We start from the raw sequence: 22160 nt of genomic DNA on the forward strand, positions 1-22160 counted from the left end.
ATATATATATATATTATATATTAGTTGTAATAAAAGAAATCCATTATTTTCTATTCAATTTCATGCAAAACAATGGATTTCTTTTTACTACACCTAATATATAAGATGTACAGGGTGTCTAATAATTATTCTGACAGAGTTCGTGGACATGTAGAGCGGACTAAATTGAGATGGAAAATCCATTTTGCAATTTTCGCAATAGTTAACAAAATATTAATTGTTAAAAATTGCCGAAAATTGGTCTCCAATAATTTTTTACTCAAATACTATCAACCTTACAGAAAAAATTGCAAGAGACGAAAATTGTTTATTTTCTTCTCATAAAACTCTACGAATTTTTTCAGAATTTTTTATCAACTTTTTAGTACTATATTTTCTCATTTTTAACAACATGAGAAAACACGGTATTAAAAAATTCTGAAAAAATTCTAAAAAAATTTTTAGAGCTCTATGAGAAGAAAATAAACAATTTTCGTCTCTTGCAGTTTTTCTGTAAAGTTGATAGTATTTGAGCAAAAAAATATAGTATTTGATTTCAAAAATATTGAAGATCAATTTTCGGCAATTTCTTGTTAACTATTGCGAAAATAGTAGAAGACTTTCCACTGGAAAAAAATACACGTCTGCCTAATTATCCTCCCCCCTACTTAACTAAATTTTAATGAATAAATTATATAATAATGCGGTGTTTATGCGCTCTTAAAATCCGCAAAAAAAAATTTTTACCCTCATTTTGTTTAGCTAAAAAAAAATTTTTTTATTGGGAACTAAGTAGGCTGTCAGTCAGCCCCCCACGTGTTAATAACAACTGATTTAGAAAATCAAATACACAGGATTTATGCGCTTTCGTGCTATTCACATAGTTTCACTTTTTGCGTTGCATCTCTTAAGGTACTTCCCTCTTGAAGCAAATAGTCATATTCATTCTTAAGTCATTTAAAATTGTAAAATTACACTATCTAATTGTGCAAAATAGAAAGAAGTTAACAAATAGAACGAAAGTATTACCAATCCTATTTATTATATTTATCGATTTATTGTATCTTTGACTTTTACCTTCTCCAAAACTTGTACATTATTATCTTTGATTTTTTAAATAGAAACACAATCGCTTGGAATTCATAGCGCATAAATAAAAAACATACTTTGCACAATTAAAGTATTTTCACAATTTTTAATAACTTAGATACGAATGCTACTGTTTCATGGAATGAGTTTTATATTTATATATTAATTTATCATTAGCTGCTAATACTGTTATTTTTAGCTAACTAGAAAATGAGAGGAGGTACTTTTGTGGTGAAAAAAAAAAATATCTTACAATATTTTAAAAAATTTCACATATATAAAGATTTACATATATTAATTTATGAAGACTTTTTAAAATACTTTAAACTTCCAGATTTTATAATTTTTTTTCGAAAATTATAGAATGAGAAATCTTAAAATATTTCAAAAGTTGCACTTACATAAAGAATTTTAGAAAAGCTGTAGACTTTCTTAGTATTTCTGAAAAATGTTTCAATTTACATTAAAAAAATCTGAAAAATTTTCTAAAAATCAGGACATTATAAAATTACATAGAAATTGTGAAAAATTCTCAAATGTATATAGAAATTCCGAAAAATTACGTGAAGAATTCCAAGGAAACTTTCATACATTACATAGAAATTGCACGCATTCACAATGCAAATTACACTGCATTATATGCGCTACATAATAAACGTTAGAACGATGGAGGAAAGTCTAGAACGCGATCACCTCCGTGCATCTCCGAGTGAATATTGCGACATACGCGCGTATCAAACATATAATCATACCTTGCGTAATTCTATCTCTCTCTCTCTCTCTCTTTCTCGTTCATTATTTTCCGCGAGGACAGGTACGATTATGGAAATTGCGTGGCGTTCGTGGATCATCGTTTGCCGGATCTTCGGGGACGTGCCATCCCGGTGATCGTAACGATAATAACGACCGTGTTTTACGCGATCGTGTTAGATATAACGAGAAAAGAAGTCGATCGTCTGGTATCGATGAACCGATCGCCCGTCGCTGCGTTTCTCGCTCGGCCATTTTGAAGAATTTTTATCGATTTTTATCGTGGAATAAACACGCGGACGCATTCAAGTTAGTCAAACAAATATTTTTTAATAGGTGAGATAAAATTTTACAATACGAATTTTTACCGGTAGTAGTCAATCATAGTATAATAGTGCATGCACTATTATAACATTTTTCATTGGCTGGTGCGCACTCAATGCACTTTAAAGCCGTTGTATATAAATCGACGTAAAGATGTTTAATAAAAATGTAGAATTAAACTGCGAAATCCTCAATATATTTTATTGTGGTATTTGATAAAATATACATTGGGTATTTTATTGAGATATCTCTTTTTACATTCAGATTAGGTTAGTGTACAACTTCAATGTGCACTTCAGTGCGCATTAGTTCTGCCAATGAAAAACATTAGTTTATTCGCGTACTACAGGCACGCGAATTGTGTAAAAAGTTGCGCCAGTCAATAAATGACCATGTTCCGATATATGGGAGAGGGAGAGGAATGAAAAGTATTTATTAAGAACATTTTTTTAAAAACCTTAATTTAAAAAAATAAATATTAATTAGCAATTTATTAACGAAAAATAAAATAGATTGTATATTTCTCAAAATTATTATACAAGATTTGTAAAATAATTAAATTACACGAATAGAAAAACATTGGAAACAATCGCATAAAAATGTTTTTTTGTCTTTATACAAATATTCCTAATGTTTCTCAATAAAAAAAAGAGAAATAGAAATTTGCAATAATAATAATAAAATATATTTCTAAATAAGTTTTTGTCACAGATAGAAAACATTGAGAATAATCATCATAAAACAAGTATAAAGATGAAGAAACATCTTATACGAATGTATATTTTCAATGTTTCTTCATAGAATATAAGAAAATAATAAAATAATTATAATATAATATATATTATTATAAATAATTATATATAAATAAAATATCTTTATAAAAAAATATTTAATACTGTCAATTTAATATTGTTATATATATAAAATATTATTTTATAATGACAACGTATTAAATATTTATTTTGATATGTAAATTTAAGCTTATTAATACAATACCAATCATTATAACCTTTTTATTCTTTTGAGTTTGCACATTAATTACGTTAATTACGAGGGATTTTTAATTGGTTATCTCTCATCGGTTATCAGTTATTGATTTTATTGTAATTTTTATTGCGATGAATAAATTGGAGGCGAGTAGATCACATTTCAAATAAATTATTTTGAGAATGTAGCGATTTGATCGAAAATTGCAGAAAATTATTTAAGAACTATTATTGTTATTATTGCAAATCTTCATTCTTTTTTTATTGAAGAATGTATTTTGGATATTAATAAGAACAATAATTAATAGTCAAGAAAAAATTACGAAAAATAATCTCATTTTGACACAGAAAGTACTAAGTTATTAATGTTATTTTATCGTTATTGTTGATCTCTATTATTTTTTATTACAAAATGTATTTTTGAATTTTTGAATATTAATAAGAGTACCAATAGCAACAGCTAAGGAAAAAAATATGAAAAATATGAAAAATATAAAAATAGTCTTGTTTTCACATAGGAAGACTTTTCATAGTCATTATGACGTCTTCAGAAATAACGGAAGTGTTTCAGTGGTTAAGGTGTTCTTGCGAAATGTCTATGCGTTTTAGTAAATTTGCATGTAACTATATTTGACATGGCTTTTTGTTAACTTTTAGCGATAGAGAAGGGCATCTATTTCATGATGAAATTCTTATGAAAAAGCTGGTTAATGCTAATCTTTTTTTTTTTACCTTCTGAAACAGTTTTCATTTATAAGTTTTAAGCGTATTTACATCGTCATCCAGAACCATTGAAGATTGAATAATAAAATTAAATTATTACAAAATATTAAGAAGATTGAATAATAAAATTAAATTATTACAAAACATTAAAATATATTAAATTTTACATTAAAATAATAATAAAAGTGTAAATAGAAAAATAAACGATTCAATTAATTTTTTTATTTGTATTGTTACAGAAAAGAATTAAGGATTTGATTTAATAAACGCGCAGAAGAAATATGGTTAGTATCTAAAAATTTAGCTAGATATAGATTTGAAAATAATTATGTTGGACCATCTAAATAATTCTTAGGCGCTTAGCTTAACTGCCAAAATGTCAAAGTCTTTTCTCACATATTATCATCATGCGTGAGCTTCCAACATAATTTATTTTAGTAAATCAACATGATTCTCAAACAACACAAAATCTAAAATTGTGACGTAAAACTTTAAGTCATCTTTCAGATACAAAAAAACGTCTAACTCGATTTTAGACACTTTTTTTGTTATCTGGGTTATTTTTAGATCTATATTATCCTAACTTTTTTCAGCGGAACCATTCTCTCTGCATGCGACTATCGTACCTGATAGCACGTATCAATACAATACATCATTCTGTGATGCAATCGCAAACAGAATATCAAACTAGCAGGTGTCCGACGTGTCGATCGATACATTTCTGTGAAGTGATAAAGCCAGATCAGGGTCATCACGTTAAAGACAACAATGGAATTTAGTTTTTACCTGATGCACCTGCTGTGGTCGCCAGGTGTGCTTGAAGAAGCTCTCGAAACATCTCATGCTGATTGTTTCTCCTTTACCTCTCACCGTTTCTCCTCTGCTGATCATAGCATTATTATTACACGTCACAATACCATTCGCGGCGCGAATTCGATCGTCCTTTTCTGCCGTCACCCGATCGAGATCGATCACCAAGTTGGGATCAAATTACGATGACGAAGAACGACGTGCGAGACTCCTGAATGAAGAATTCAGGCGCATCCTCGCGAGCACGTTCGCGAGGAATTCGCGTTTCGAAGAGGATGTTTTCGGCGTAATAAGGAAAGAGGAAAAGGAAGAGAAAAAGGAAGATCTACACGATTTATGTACGATCGAGAACCGTGCGGTTCGCCGTGCGATCACCGACTAACTACGAGAGGAACGGAGGGATGCTGGTTTGCTGACGCGAGTCGTTCCTCCACTTCCGCGTGTCGTTGTCGTACCCACTCTGCGGATACTCGCAGAGGTTCGGACTGAAGTGATCCTCTTCGATCACCACTGCATGGAAAGATATATTTAAAGATATTTAAAAATCTAAAATCTAAGAAATTCAAAAAAAATCTAAAATCTAAAATCTTTCCATACCCTTGGGACAATTTACTTTTAAAGTTTTTAAAAGTAATTAAGAATTGACTTAAAAAATATTGAGGTAATTTAAAATGTAGTAAAAGAGAGCGCACGTGTTAAAACAACTTAAAATATTTTAAAGTTTTTCAAGGATGACTTTAATATAATCAGCACAGCGCGTTAGTTTATTCTTATCTAAATAAGTTTTAAAGTCATTTTAAAGAAAAGAAGGTTTAAAGTATTCAAATTTACCTTTATTTTTTAGATTTTTTTCTCTATGATAAATTTTAAGTATTTTTTAAGTTTTCTAAAATAAATTTTCTTATGGGTGAAAAGACCTAAAATTTTATAGATCTTAATCGCTAAAATAAAATATGCTCGAGTTGTTATCTAGTAATAGACACACGAAACACTGACAAAAATTGTTTTGTATGTACAATTAAAATTTTGTTGATATGTGGTAACAAAAATTTCCTTACTTTTTTATTTATAAATTATGTCCTAATCAAATTTTGGTTAAAATAATTAAATTTTGACAATACAATTTTTAAATAAAAATGTAGAAACGTTTTTGTTAGTCGTATATCAACAAAATTTTGGTTGTAAATAATTTCTCTCAGTGAAAGAACATTTTTGCTGAAAAATCTAAAATTTTGCATATTTACAGACCTAAAAATAATTTTCTCGGAAACTCAACTGATTGCTCTCATTAGAATATAAAGTTTTCTGCAGTAACAAAATAATTTTTAGGTCTGTATGCATAATTTTAGGTATTTCAGCAAAAATTCTTTTCATGTGTTTTTTATTAGACAGTAATTCAAGAATATTTTAGTTTAGAAATTGAGGTAATTAGTCGATCTTTTCACGACGTTCTTGCAATTTTCTGATAAGATCTTTATCTTTCCGCGATAAAGAAAAATTTATTTAAAGAATTGAACGCTCTGGAAAAGAAGAGTTGAATTTTAATCACTCAGTAAAATGTTTATTCTGCAACTATTAAAAGTTTTTTTACTGAAACAGGAATTATATTTTTCTAGATTTAAAAGTATAATCTAATCAGCGCAAAGTGCTAATTAAGCTTTGACTTTTGCTTTACGCTTTGTATTTAAAGTGAAATAAAATATTGGGTTATCCGGAAAATTCATGCCGATTTTGAAGGAAAATTGAAACGCAGAAGATTTAAGTTTTTAATTTCATTTATTAAATTTAAATCTTTTGCGGCACGAACTTTCCGGACAATCCAATATATGCTCGAAATTCATCGAAAACGAGAAGGAAAGTTCTAATGCAGCAATGAAAAACAAAACTATTTGTCTCCTTCGTAATATAATTGATATTAATATAACCTGAAAATAACATTTTTTCCTCGACGACTTTTCAAGGTGAGTACCTAGTTCGAATAGTGAGTCATCTTTATAAGTGTCAAAAGTATAGAAAGCATTTTCAGAATGCGATAAAAGTATTTAAGACATTTCAGTAGTTTTCATTTTCGATCCTATGCAGCACGAAATATTTTTGAAATATTAAAAAAATATGTTTTATATATAGAAGGCTTAAAATATTTCAAAATAATTCACGAAAATATTTTTAGAATGTTCCTATATTGTTAAAGCCTTTTTATTTCTGGCAATATTAAAAAAGCTAAAATTTTTAATTCCCCAATATTTAATTTCTCAATACTTCGTGCGATAGATGATATTTGGAGAGTGAAAAAATTTGGATATAATTTTTAAAATTACAAACACTAATATACATAATACTTATTTACATTTTACATTTATTTAAATAGGATGGTTTTATTATCAGACGCGACTTATATATAAATAACTTATATATAAATATTATAATTTTAAAATTTGAACGTTAATGTATATTCCTCGTTCTCGAGAATTGGAGAACGCCTCTACTTTCGGACTTCAAAGTTGATGAACGACGGTTTCGAGATTTCTTTCTCGTTACGGAATTCCGTTTTATCGATCCGGGATTGAGGGCTTCCAACGTAGCGAAGCCATTGTTTCCTGAAATAAAAAAAGAGGAAATGACCGTGATCTGACATTCGCGATAACTTTTTTGTATCAACGAAATATCCGCGGCTTACATCTCGTTAATCTGCGCCTTTGTCCCTTCCATGTGACCAATTACGGTACCGTTCGGGCTGTTCATGCACCATCCCTTCAGACCCAGTTCCTTACTGCGTTTCTGCGTGTACTGTTATCCGCAAGTAAGACAATATGCCTAATGGCGAATTCAATTGGAAGAACTAGTGCGCATTAGTGTATATTAAAGCCATTGTACACTGACTTAATTTTTGATTAATTTAAATATAAAAATGAAATGCAAATATTTCGAATTATAAAATATATATTTTATCTAATAGTACAATAAAATGTATTGAGTATTTCACAATTTGAATTTCGATTTCTATGTTTATTTATAAACATATCTTCAAGTTATTTTGTGTACAACGGCTTTAATGTGCGTCTAATCGAATTCGCTAAGTTTCCCGATGATGAAAGATATTTCCAAAAGTAGATGAAATTGTGTCGGTTTTATGTTAAGAAGTTAGAAGAACTTAAAGTTATCTATTTATAATTAAATTGTTCTATTATTTTATTTCAAACAGAATGTGTCTTGTCTGATGGAATATCTTTATCCTTCTTAAAATTAACAATTTTCTCTCTTAATGTAATCCGGGTAAGTTTCAGTATTATATATACTTTGATTTTATGTTCATTTAAAAGGCAAAAACACTTAAAAAATGTAAGATAGTAAGACGTAAACAATAAGCGAATTGATCAATCAGAGTAGACATTTACTTTATGTTCTCTACTATGATTGGTCGATTCGCTTATTGCTTAAGTCTTATTGCCTTATGTTTTTATGTGTTTCTAGTTTAAGTGACCTAAGTCTGAGACTGTACTCTGACAAACATGATTTCTGATAAAAATTGAAATTTGTTTCCTGTTCCTATTGTCTGTGCTTTTCAATTGTTTTCAAGTTTTAGAGTTACGTCAAATAATAATATTTTTGTTCAATCTACAAATCGTAAAAAAATACTACGAATTAAAGAAGTCTCAAATTGCTTGTTAATTAGAAATTAAAATTGGAAATAAGACCGTTTATGTTAGATACATTACTTTAAATACCAAGCGCCACTACGATCTGAATGTTAAGATGAACTATTATATATATTCATTTAAATGAATTAATTTCAAAAATTATAATTGCAATATGATTGTCGGACTTTCAACGCAATCAATTTGAAATATTAATAATCCTCCCAAATTTCCCAAATTTAATCTTAAAAAATTGTAATAAACTTAAACTTTGCAAAAAATATTGCACAGAATGCAAGAGATCCGGATTCGACTTCCGGCCGAGGTAATATTTTTCGTAATAAGTTTACTGAAAATCTCTTATAAGCGTCAATATATTTTCTATAAAGTTAAACTAAAAACTCAGATTTCATCCATCGAAAGAAAAAGTAGAAAAGAACAGCAAGAGATATAATCGCATTAAAAATATCGATAAGAAGAATGTGTTCATGTTTACAATAGATAACGCGAATATTTAGATCGGTTAACATCGGACATCCGATAGATGTCGCGAATCAGAAATTTCAAGGTTCTCGCTTGAGTTGCCTCGTTAATCGCATTTTCGATAGTCTCAAATAATCATTGTCGAATTCCCAGCTAGACATGCGTTGATTTACCCACCTTCCTGAAGAATACACCTTCGACAAATAAAAATATCATAAATTCATTAATAAAATAATTGATGAAAAATCGATAATAATTAAAGACGAGTTTCATTACCTTGCACGATGCCGAAAACTTCGAAATCCACTGCGAGCATTCTTGACATTTCCATCTCTTCCCCTGCCGATCGCGACAATTTTACGGGAAACGACGATGAAAACAACAAGCAAGCGAGAAGGACGAATCTAATCATTCGACGACTCGATCGAGACTGCCCGAGATAGATGCCGCTAGTATGCGGCGTTTATGCGCGAGAATGTACTCTACGTTCCGAAAATAAATGATACACCTGATACACCGGCGACTAAGTAATCTTCGCGAAAATACATTTGTTTCCTTGACAAATCCAAAAGCCGAAGATTTATGAATGTTATATGCGAAATGTATGTACATCTTTAATAAAAATTTTTTTCAAAATTTTCTCTGCCGGAAATTCCTAATAGATAAATATAAAAAAAACATATCCGTTTTTAGTAGGTTGAATATATGCTTTTGAAATCATAATTCCTCATAAGTCCAGTGAACATTCTATGATCTACAAATGCAGATACGAGTCGATAAATATATCCGCATTTTATACAAAGTTTGCACGAAAAAATAATATATGTGTTTTTGTTTATTATGGAAATATGCATTATTATAAATTTATGTATAATAAAATTTGTAATTTTTAGCAATAGGTAGGTACTAAAAAACTAAAGTTTAATGATATTTGAAATTTGAGAAAACAATTTTTATTTTGACTAACGAGTGCGTGACGTCGCACTACAGTAAGTCATCTACAATCTGCAACCATATGCTTATGCTGGAAGGCTAAAGCAAAAAATTTAATTAAAACTTAAAATTTTCTTCTTAAAAATCTCTTTATAAATTAAGAATATTAAAATAAAATGCCAAACCGACTGGATTCAGGATTCATTAAAGTCGATTCAACGATATTTATGATTTGGGAGTATATATTGTTAGTGATGAGTGATGTAATGTTCCAGAAATTCGAGGAATAAAAGCAACTTTGTACATTTTTATTACAGCGGTAATTTTTTTCAATTTTATTCTAAGTAGCGTGAATAAATATTAATATATCTATCATAGATCATCAAGAGAAAATTACACTGACTCCGCCATAGCAGAGTACCTATAGATTATGTTAGCGTCAAATGGTTCTATTTGTACAGTAAAAGGAAGAATCTGCCCTGAATACCGATTCAACAAAAAGATTATACTGTAATCTGTGTTGTCGAAGAAAAAGAAATAGTTCAACAGAATACTTTGAATGTGCAGCATTAGAAAGTTAAAATATCTGAAAATATAGAATATAATAGAATTTATTACATTTCAGCATATTTATAGCCAAGAAGGGCACTTGGTTTATATAAATTCTTAACTCATTCATACATCCATACCTCGTTCACAAGCTATCGACATAATATTTGAAAATATATTGAATTTAATTGTAGGAAAATATAAGCCTAATATAGCCTTCTTACTGTGGATTAATTACCCCTTAATAGACGATATCTGTAACTGAAGTTGAATGTTATTGGAGAAAATTAATCTTGTCTAATGTTGCAACTTCAAACAAATTTATTACAACTAATGAGATGACAATAAATTTTGAATCTACGACTGAAAATTTAGATGACAACTCTAATTTTATAAAGTAACCGAACAAGTTAAAGCAGAAACAATTAGATAATCAGTCAAGACATACATAAAGAAGAAAGAACCGGGAAGAATAAAAAATTTTTCATAAATATGTATAAATATGTATAAATATGTATAAATATGTATAAACATGCATAAATATTCATAAACATATATATGTATAATTATATATGAAATATCCATACATGTTCATATATCCTTTTTTCTTTTGTAAAATTACTTTTTAGTATAATAGAAATAATAGTATTGAAAGTAATGTGAAAACATAAAGAATAATTCCTCTCTTCTCCAATGTGCTATATACTTCGAGCGGCCGGAGCGTTCTATCGGCGCGTTCTCATTAGTATAATTGCAAACATTAATATCTCGATTATTATTATGAATATCGCGGTAAAGGACTTTTATATTTATTTCGATCCCATCTACTTTCCTGTGGGAGAAGTCTCGCGGGACTGTATATATAGGACCCTGTATATATAGGAAAGAACAATTAATATTATCAATTCATCAGTTAATGTTTAACTTTTCTACTAAAAAAGATTCATTGCAAGTTGATAATAACGTTTGCAAAAGAAAAAAATCTTTAAAAATTGAAAAAGCAAGTTATTCTGATAAATTTTATTAATGTAAGGTTATAAACATTAAAAAAAATAGCATTTACACATTAAAAACATATTTTTTATTAATTATGAATTATAATTTTAAAATAATTTTAGATGTAAAATAATTTTACAAAATCCCAAAATACCTTTACATTTGACATTCAATATTTTAGCTTACGTTTAAGGTTATGTTGGATACTTTTACATAAACATGATTAATATTTTTATAATTTTTAATTAAAAAACAAAAAACGTATTTTATATAATACGTACATTAAAATAATCTTCACAATAAAAATAATTCCATTTTTCTAGTTCATCAACACGATGTGAACTTTTAAATCACTTTTTTCACATTTTTAGCTTGAAGCACATAAAAGAACAATTTTCGGTGTTTTAATTATTGTGCTTTTATATAAAGGTATAAAATACGTTTTAAACACGTTTCCTTTGTTCATTTTTAAAATATTAATTTCTTACTGAATAATTGTGGTTTCGTTGTTGCAGTGCGACGTTACAGCGCGTTCGGGAGGCTCGGTCGTATCTGAATTATCTTCAAATAATTTCAAATAATGCAGTACTTTATTATTTATTTTTTTGCATAATTTGCGTTAAAAAATTAAAAATCATTAAAAAATTACATTAAAGATATATATATATATATATATATATATAAATTATAAAATGTAATATTTTTCAAAATTTATGCAAACTCTCTAACATTCATCCTACTAAAAACGGATACACGAATGCTCGCAGATACGAACAGATATTCGTATTTAATATTTATCCGCATCTACGAATACTCATGGATACAAAATATATCCGCATTTATGAGAAATTACGATTTAAAAAGAACAGCCTACTAAAAATGGATACATTTTTTTCATATGAATCTGTTAGGAATTTTCATCAGAGTAAACTTTAATAGATCCGTATAAAAATAGTTAAAAAAGCTGGTAGAATATGAATAGACTGATCGTAGGATATTTTATAGGACTTCTTGGCGTTTTCTTTTTACGAGTAAACATATCCCTCTCTTGGCAGCGTACTACGCACAGTGGATTTCTATAAGTTGTACAATATCATAATAATTGTATTTAAAGCCGGTTCTACATTAATCGCAAGTCGATCGCAAGCCAATTTTGTTGCGACAGCCAATATGAAGTGTTGATTTCAAATTGCAAGCTTCAGATTGGTTGTTGCTTTCGCAACAAACTTGCAATCAGCTTGCAATTAATGTAGAATCGGCTTAATGGAGATATCAACGTATTAGCACCTATAAGCTTTTGCGTAAGAAAAACTTACTTGTTTCTATTTGTGTGTATCGGATGCTGATGATATCTATTCGCAATTAGAGATACCATTCCTGTCTGCATCTGTGTGTAATGTTAACCTATAGGAATTTGTCTATAACTATGATGCCTGTTTGTTTCTATTTGTATTATGTATCGAATGCTAATCTATCTATAATTATATATTCATCTGCACCTGCAATGTTGATTTATAATAGATGCAGATGAATCCGGTATCCGTAATTACAGATAAATACTGTCAGCATCCGATATATATAGATTGCATCCGACACACACACAGATAGAACAGGCAAATTTTTCTACTGCAAAAACTTGTAGAGCTATGCTAATACGTTGACAGATCTTTATTAAATACAATTACATTTTCTGTCTGCATTTGCAGACATATAATAGTTGCTCACAGAAATATATAAGAATTGAATATTCTTTTCAAACAGGAGATATCCATTAAAATTCGTTAGAAGTTCTATCTGTTTCTGGCTGTTTCTGATTATTTTTAATAGAAATTTTTAGGAGCAATAAGTCCGTAAGTCACTCTGGAAAAATACCGCAGTTACGTACGTGTGCTAACTGCTAAAGTGCTAAATTATGATATAACACAAATTTCAATATAGGTACGGAATAGAAATATAAATAGATTATACCAATTGACAACATTTGCTCAAACACAAATAGAAATCAATAAGTCATGTATCCGCAAATACAATCACAATCTGAAAATTTAAAAACGTGCAATTGCGGATAAATTTTGTGCATATAACAGTACGTCTAGAAACGTATGACGAATATCCGTGCGTGACAATTTCACGCTCATATATCGACTGCTTGTAAATGCGTATAAATTACAATATAACGCAAATTCATATAGATACGGATAAAAACACAATCGTAAACTGCGAATAGATTCCAGTACCTGGTGACGATCACGCAACGCAAACACAGACTGATATGTCCTATGTTCGCAAATATGAATGTGTACTAGTATTCTGTATATGCGAACAGAATCTGATTAATTTTTTGTCATACAATGCAGGTACAATGGAACATTACATGTTGCGTGTAAGTGCATGTAAATACGCATAAATTTTGCATTCGCAAATGCATGGAAAAGCATATACATCCGATTGATTATAATAAATTCGAAAAAATTATCGATCAGCATTCAAGCGCAGATATATTCAATTTACAATTGATGCCGATAGAAACATGTAAGATTTTGTAGTAGAAATTTTTTCATATGGATACATCCAAATATGCTAATAATTTCTCATAAATTTGGATAAATCTCGTATATGGATTTATCGATTCTATTGAGAATTTCCGGCAAGGTTTATAATTTTTTAGAATAATTTTCTGAAAAATTTTATGTCTTTGTAGAAAATTTTTCAGATTTTTAATACAAATTGAAACATTTTAGAAATGCCGCAAGGTTTACATTTTTTCTAGAATTTTTACATATTAAAATTCTCAAATATCTTAAAAAATTTCTCATTCCATGATTCCTAATAGAATCTTGTAAAATCTGAGTAAGTTTAAGATATATTTTCAAAAATTATAAAATATTTAAGAAATATTAAAATCTTTGAATATTTTAGAATTCATATGTGATCCATATGTGATAAATTCTAAGAAAAAAATGTAGACTTTCTCAGTATTCCCTAGTAAACAAGAATAGATTGAAATGAATTGAAATTAATATGCAAAATGTCATGGTTATAACAGTTTTAACTAATTAATACTCAGATAATATGTTCCATAAGATATCTAAAAGATATCTAAAAGACGTCTTAAATGTTATCAGGGTAGCGACTGAAGTCACTATAACATTTCGATGCTTTTAAGCTAATGTTTACCCTATTTGATCAATATTTATAAATTCTCTGGTGAAAATTTTTCTCAGAGTTTTTCATATAATTTTTCAGAATTTCTATATAATTTTTTCCATATTTCTTATACGATTTGGAACATTTCTCAAAATCTACATCTTCTCAGAATTTTTTATATAATCATGAAATATATATCGTAAGATTTCTAAGATTTTTTTATAAGTATAATTTCTGTTATATGTGATAAAATGTTATAAAATTTAAAAAATTTTAAAATATTTTTTAAAAATCATAGGATAAGAAATTTCAAAAATATTTTAGCATTTACTTGTATGAAAAATTCTAAGAGAAGATGTAAACTTTTCAAATATTTCTGAGTATTTCTGAAAAGTGTTTCAATTTTTGTATAAAAATTATGAGAAAAATTTTCTCCAAAGTCCATTTAAAAAAGAAAATAAAAACCTCACGACTGTTTCTCGTAAACACTTTACATAATTCTCGATAACAAATTTTTCATGCCTGAATATATGTATAAATATGTATAAACATACATAAATGTATATTTATAAATATTTATAATTATATATAATTATGTATGAGATATGTCCATATACATTCTTCTTTTATTTGTAAAATTACTTTTTAATAAAAATAATAATATATTGGGTAGTCCGGAAAGTTCGTGCCGACTAACCTATATAATTTAATAAATGTATACTAAAATTTAAATCTTCTGCGTTTCAATTTTTCCTTCAATTAATCGGTACAAACTTTCCGGATCTAATATAATAAAATATAAGAAAATTAAAAGGAAAATTTTCGCATTGTTTATTTTAGAAAAAAATTTGGAAAAATGTAAAGAATTGCTCATATATAATTATGTATGTAAAATTATACATAGTTATGTATGCAAATTTTTTTACATTTTATCAAACTTGATTTTTTTCTAAAACAAACAATACGAAAATTGTCTCATTAAATATTTTTGATGTTTTCTTAAAAAAAATATTATTATTATTTTACATTAAAAAATTACATTAAAAAAGTACATTAAAAAATAATTTGATAATAGAAAGAAAGACATATGTATGCATATTTCATGTATTATTATATAATATTTATGTTTAGATATGTTTATACATATTTATACATATTTATACATGTTTATACATATTTATATATATTGATATAACAAGTTTTTTATCGGGATGTTTACTTATTTTGCTTTATAATATTTTACATTAATATCTACTTATCCATATCTTTTGTTCATATTTTTATTTAAATTTATAGTTACATATATATTTCTTAACTTTATTTTAAGATAAAGATAAAAGAAGTATTATTTAACGTATTATATAAAACATAAAGCAATACTTTTCATTTTTTATTTACAAAATTTTGTCATTTGCTTTTAATAATAGAAATTTTTTGCAAATGTTAAATTCTTAGATTTCCTGTTTTCTGTCGAATTCTTGTCAAAATAAAATTGTTTACGATGTGACGTTATTGATATAGAATAATTTGACGCCATAACTTAAATTACAAATAAAATAGACTTATTTGATTTTGTGAAAAACCTATCAATAATTAATTTTTTATTGATTAACGCGTGAAAGATTTTTTTAAAAATAAATAGAACTGTATTAAAAATCCACGTTGGGCGTATTAATCACCTCTTAAATTAAACAAAATTTGATCAAAATTCTTAAACAAAATGAAAAAATAAAGGAGACTGAGGACAGTTGCAACGGAGGACAGTTGTAACAATGCACATATCTTTTAAATGATAAGAGATAAGATGATCATATGAAGAACAAAAATAATCGATATCAAGGTCTGCTTCATGCCATTAATCGCGCGTGCGCCGCATATAAAAGAAGTTATATACATACTCATTGTCAGACAAGCCACGTAAGTGTTAAATTTACGATTTTATATTTTTTTGCTTTTAATTTTTAAATAAAATGCTTTTTATCATATTTTCATTTTATTAATTTTAAAATACGTTTTCTCAAGCTATATGTACGTCTTTTTTAAAATGATTTCGAATATATTCATATAAATTTTGACAACATCGGTTTGTTAAAAGAATTTGTTAAAAGTACCATAGTTGTACTATAGTTATAGGGTACATTGTTATTACATTTAACATTTTACCATTACAATTAACAGTAAATGTTAAGAAGAGCTCGCTCACCTTAAATTTTGATAAAAATACACTGAATCGATGCATTTTCGCGTAAAAATAAAGATTTGACAAGAAAAAAATGTCACTTTGCTTCGTGAACTGAAATATTCTAAGTTAAAGTTGATAAACTGTTCAGATAGGAAGTCTATCATAGCCAAATACTGCGATGCGAGCACGCGCTGAGGTCACATTTTCATGCTCTTTGCCACTCTATGGCCACGTGTGAATGCGTTGTAAGTATTTCTTATTGTAATAGATACTATTCACTGTTTTACAAACACAAATTTACTACTTTAAAAACAAATTATCTATTCTGAAACACGAATTTACTGCTTTAAAAATATAAATTCACTGCTTCGAAATAAATGCTCTGTTCTAAAACACAAATTCATTGCTTGTTAATAGCAAATTTACTGTACTGTTTTGAAAATAGAAAGATAATATAAGAAAAGAAAGATAATATAATTTCTATTTTAGAATAGATAATTTATTTTTAGAACATGTTACAATTTTTCCTATACTAAGGAAAAAATAGCCTAAATTTAAATAAATATTTATTTGAATACTACCAACAATATTTAGTTACAAATAAATATTTATTAAAAAGAAATGATTGTTAAATCAAATTAATTTTTTGTACCAAATAAATAAATTTTTGTATTTAATAAATATTTAGTTGGTTAATTAAATATTTATTGAAATTTAAGACATTTTTTTCAGTGTAGCTTTGTTTTATTTTGCTCTAAATCGGGGCAAGATGTACTAATTCGGATTCTGTTGTTTTATTCAAACAGCCTAAAATTACGCTTTTTTGCAAATAATACTTATTTGCAAATAATAATAATAAAATAAATCATAAATAATTGTTGTGTCATGTGCATTAAAAGAAATAAAAAAATGCATTGAATCGATGCGTTTTCGCGTAAAAATAAAGATTTCACAAGAAAAAAGTGTCATTTTGTTTCGTGAACCGAAATATTCTAAGTTAAAGTTGACGACTATTCAGATAGAAATAGTCCAAGATTTCCGAGTTTATGCACCTATCGCATATGCGGATGAAATATAAGCAAGCAACAAGACGCAGCAACTGATTTGAACGTGTGCGCGCGAGTTTGTTGAGTTTGTGTTGTGACTGTCAGTTGTTGCGGTCTTGTTCATTGCCTGGAGTCGCTCGCTCCTTCTCTCGTAAGTCGTAATTAATGATATTCCTGACTTTTTTTTAGGCACCCTTGCGGTTTAGTGTTGCCCTCAACACGAACTTTGATTTTTTTTTTACATTTCATCTGCACCCGATAGGTGCACAAACTCGCGGTGGGATCTCGTACTAGAAGTCTGTCACAGTCAAATACTGCGATGCGAGCATGCGCTGAGGTCACATTTTCATGCTCGTGCGAATGCATTATATATTATAAATAAAGAAATATATATTTCTAAAAATTGGTACAACTATCCCTAGTTTCCCCTAATATGTTAAATACTCGATTCATTTATAATAAAAATTATGATTGGAAAATGATGTATTCATTAATCATATCAAATTTATTGGTTGATTTTTGAACTGCAATAAAATCTCAAATAAGTTATTGCTCCGCATAATTCATCGCGTTTGATTTAGAATTATTTTTTCAAATAATGAAACTATAATATAATTATATATAATTATATATGAAACTTTTTCTCGAGAATATCATAATTGTAGTACGTTTCCATCCCATTTATCAATTATTTATAAGAAAAAAATTCTCATGCACATATAAAATTAATATAAACATATATAAAATTAATCATCGCGAATCTCCTTATTTCGATAAGGTATAAAAAAAGAATTGATCCTGTTTCATTATTTTTATGTATAATTATACATAAATAGATTTAGATCTGCATAGATAAAAGTACGTGTTGCTTATTATTGTATATATGCTTATTATATGTTTATTATATGTAGGTATATCAATAATTGAATCATTCATTCATCATTTTCCAGCAAAAAAGAACTCAGTTTTAAAAGATACCAGTTTTTCTCAAAGTGTTTAAGTATAGTATCGAAATTACCGAAATTACGCATAATGTTTGTTAAAACATAAAAACAATAGAGACGAGGTTGCGTAGAAGTAATTACAAATGTAAATTTGTAATAAACATTTGCGTGTCAGCCATTATATTAGGAAACAAATCAGAATGAATTCCAATTAGAATTATTCAATAAAGGAGTATCTATAAAGCCGATGAGAGCCGACACAGTTGTATGTATGTAATAAAAAATAATATATATATGCTAATTACAGACAAAAACCAATTACAGATGTTTCGACCATAAGATTAGATTCTCTTCTGTGTAACAATAACATTATCGGAATCAAATTAATATATATGTTGTAAAAAAATTTTTTTTTTAGTGATTAGGCTCTCATTGGCTTTGTACTCCTTTATTTAATCTTTGGAGCCTTTTTCAATTTTAATTGAAATTATTTAATTGGAATTATTTCCTAAATTTCTATTGTGTTTTTTAGGGAAAATGGAATAATTTCGATCGAAATCCGAAAATAATTGATCAATAATATGTACATACTCTTTGCACTGAAATTTTGTAACTTTTAACGATAGTGTCGACATCGTTGCTTTTTTATTATAAAGATAATAATTATTATAAAAAAGGTAATAGGTTGCGCAATAATAATAAATATAGGTATTGATAATATTAAGAATTACAGAACTCAAGTGGTTGTTTAATTGAACTTTTTGGATCATGAATATATTAATTCTCTTTTTTTCTTCAAATGTGAAGAAGAAAAATAAACTCATAAATTATGAAATTTGTTTTTCAAGGTTTATTGTCTCGGTAAAAAATTTTTCAACGGAAATAAATATAAATATTCATAAATATATATAATTATGTATGAGATATCAGATATGTCTATGTGTATACATTCTTCTTTTATTTATAAGATTATCTTTGTAATATTATGAGAAAATATCAAAAACAATTAAACGATTTAATTAATTAAATGAATTAAATGAAAAATTTTGCATTTAAAAAATTCATTTATGTACAAGATTGTTTACATGAATATATACAAATATGTATAAACATACCTAAACACTATAAATATTCATAAATATGTATAATTATATATGAAATATATCCATCATACATCTTTTTTTCTTTTGTAATTTTTTTAGTGTAAAAATAATAATAATAATATTGAGAAAAAAAACAAAAATAGTTAATGAGACAATTTTTGTATTGTTTATTTTAGAAAAATCAAGTTTTTGGAGAAATGTAAAAGAATTGCTCATATATAATTGTGTAAAATTATACATAATTATGTATGAGCAAATTTTTTTACACTTTTCCAAATTTGATTTTTTCTAAAATAAACAATGCGAAAATTGTTTAGATATGTTGTATACATATATATATATCATGTAAACAATTTTTTATGTATTTACAATACGAATATCATTACATATGAATTGATAAAAATTTCAAAATTTAGCAAGATACAGATTTGCCAAAATAAAATTTATAAATAATATATTTTGTCAAAAGTTAGAAAAATGCAGATTTTGAATATTTTATAATAATTTTTCAAAGAAACACTTGATTTTTTACTTAAAGTTGCACAAAGTCCCGGACAGTACACAATATTTATAAAATATTTATGAAATATTTATAAATATTTATAAGATTTATTTTAAATATTTTGTAAATATTTTAAATAATTATGGTCTTACGGCGAATTCGATTAGAAGAACTAGTGCACGCATATTAAAGCCGTTGTACATTGATTTTATTTGAGTATAAAAGTAAAATGCAAATATTTGGAATTATAGAATACATATTTTACTTAATAGTACAATAAAATGTATTGAGTATTTCAATATTTAATCGATTTCTATGTTTATGTATAAACATATCTTTACGTTATTTTGTGTACGACAGCTCTTAATGTACATTAGTGCGCACTGAGTGCGTCCAATCGAATTCGCTATTAAATTGCACAGATCATAAACATTTATTATAAAATATTTATTGTAAAAAATATTAATATAATAATAAATGCTATGAAAATATTTAATAAAACATTATATAATTCAAATAAGAAATATTTATTAGAAATATTTATATTTATATTTATTATAAATATTACATAAAATATTTAATCTATATTTTAATAATATTTCGAAGAAAGCTTTATATAAAATGTATATGAAATATCTATATAAGTAACATTTCCAAAACTGAATATTAATAAATATTTATCATAAAATATTTTGTGTTGGGATATGTAATATTTTGTTGTGATATTTTTACATATTCTATTCATTATATATATTCATGTGTTTATTTTAGGAATCAAGCATATTTATAAATTAACTTGATTCTTCTTTTTGCATTTGAAAATGAATTCAAAATTGATCTTTTGATTCTTTTTTACATTTTCTATCTGAAAAGATACAATCGCGATCTTATTCTTTCTCTCTATTGTAAGGTATCCGTTCTTATTTTAAGATTAAGCTGAAATAATTTTTCAAGATAGTACCGTTTGATTGACTTATGGCATCTTAAGACTGTACCTAGGACAGTTTGAAATATAAAAATGGACTACGTCGAATACCGGTCTCCGTGAAGAAATTTTGTTCGCATCGTGCGACACAGTCGCGCTCTCGTGGCCGCAGTGCGCATTAGCGAACGGCGCGAACACAGGCGCGCATGAGCGTGTATAAGTGGCGCATGTCGCACCGGTCGCGCAGTCAGTCTTATCCGATCCGCCGAGTGGTTTGCGAGCGTCGTTCATTCCATCGGTTAGGTTCTCGCGGCGCTCATATAATCTACCTGTCTCTTTCTCTCTCTCTCGCGTCTACGACGGACCACGTCAGAAACTACAATCCCATTCCACGACATCCCACATCGCGTTACTCTCCGGCTCCGTTCTTTCACGATACGGTTGCGCCACGACGGCGCGGCTATGATCTATGACAGAGAACACGACACGTCGACCGGCGGCGTCTCGTTTGCCGCGGTAATCGCGTAAAAAACCCTCCGTGTGTCGTGTAACCGCTGCACGGCATCGCGAACGAAGCCACGGGACGTCGATGAAGGTAGTGTCGACGACGGCGCGCTCGAAGTCAAGCGCGCCTCGAATCATCGAGCCGGAGAACCGCGAGAACGCGACGGAGGAGGCGACAAGGCAGACGAGATATATATATACGAATTTCGGTTGACAGCTGACAGTCGAGCGGTGAAGAGAAAGAGAGAGAAAGAGAAAGAGAAAGAGAGAGTGAGGAGAGACAGACAGTCTCCTCGTCGTCGTCGTCGTCGTGGTGCGTGTGTGCGTGCATGTGTGCGAGTACGGGCGGCGGATCACCCGGTGCTGAGGAGGACGCGACGGCGACGGATCGCGGACGTGCGACACGATGACGGCGATTCTGGTCTCCGTGGCGGAGCTGTCCAACATATTCTCGGTGCTCGCCGTGCTGATATGCTTCTGCGGGGTCTTCCTCTTTATCATGAGGTACGTAAAGCCGCGTTGTACGAGCCAGCCGTGTCATTCTCTCTTT

The 22160-nt window shown here is 28.3% G+C and overlaps 3 protein-coding genes across 3 annotated transcripts in view; 1 reads left to right on the top strand and 2 right to left on the bottom strand.

Moving 5' to 3' along the window:
* LOC105621749 overlaps window positions 1-4742 on the bottom strand; it is a 10600-nt gene extending 5858 nt beyond the window's left edge. The window contains exon 1 of the mRNA XM_012203205.1: window positions 4638-4742. Coding sequence (XP_012058595.1) covers window positions 4638-4742 — 105 coding nt within the window. The remainder of the gene's footprint in view (window positions 1-4637) is intronic.
* Window positions 4743-6990: 2248 nt separating this feature from the next.
* LOC105621750 (acylphosphatase-1-like) lies at window positions 6991-9191 on the bottom strand. Its single transcript, XM_012203206.1, has 4 exons — window positions 9056-9191; window positions 8957-8973; window positions 7339-7448; window positions 6991-7258 (listed from the first exon to the last, which is right to left on the bottom strand). The coding sequence occupies exons 1-4, from the start codon at window positions 9189-9191 to the stop codon at window positions 7144-7146; spliced, it is 378 nt and encodes a 125-aa protein (XP_012058596.1). The 3' UTR covers window positions 6991-7143.
* Window positions 9192-22016: 12825 nt separating this feature from the next.
* Window positions 22017-22160, top strand: part of LOC105621752 (cell growth regulator with RING finger domain protein 1-like) — a 45955-nt gene continuing 45811 nt past the window's right edge. Inside the window, exon 1 of the mRNA XM_012203207.1 lies at window positions 22017-22114. Within this exon, the coding sequence (XP_012058597.1) occupies window positions 22017-22114 (98 nt within the window). The remainder of the gene's footprint in view (window positions 22115-22160) is intronic.

Source organism: Atta cephalotes (genome assembly GCF_000143395.1).
Source record: "Atta cephalotes unplaced genomic scaffold scaffold00037, whole genome shotgun sequence".
Lineage (NCBI taxonomy): Eukaryota > Metazoa > Arthropoda > Insecta > Hymenoptera > Formicidae > Atta > Atta cephalotes.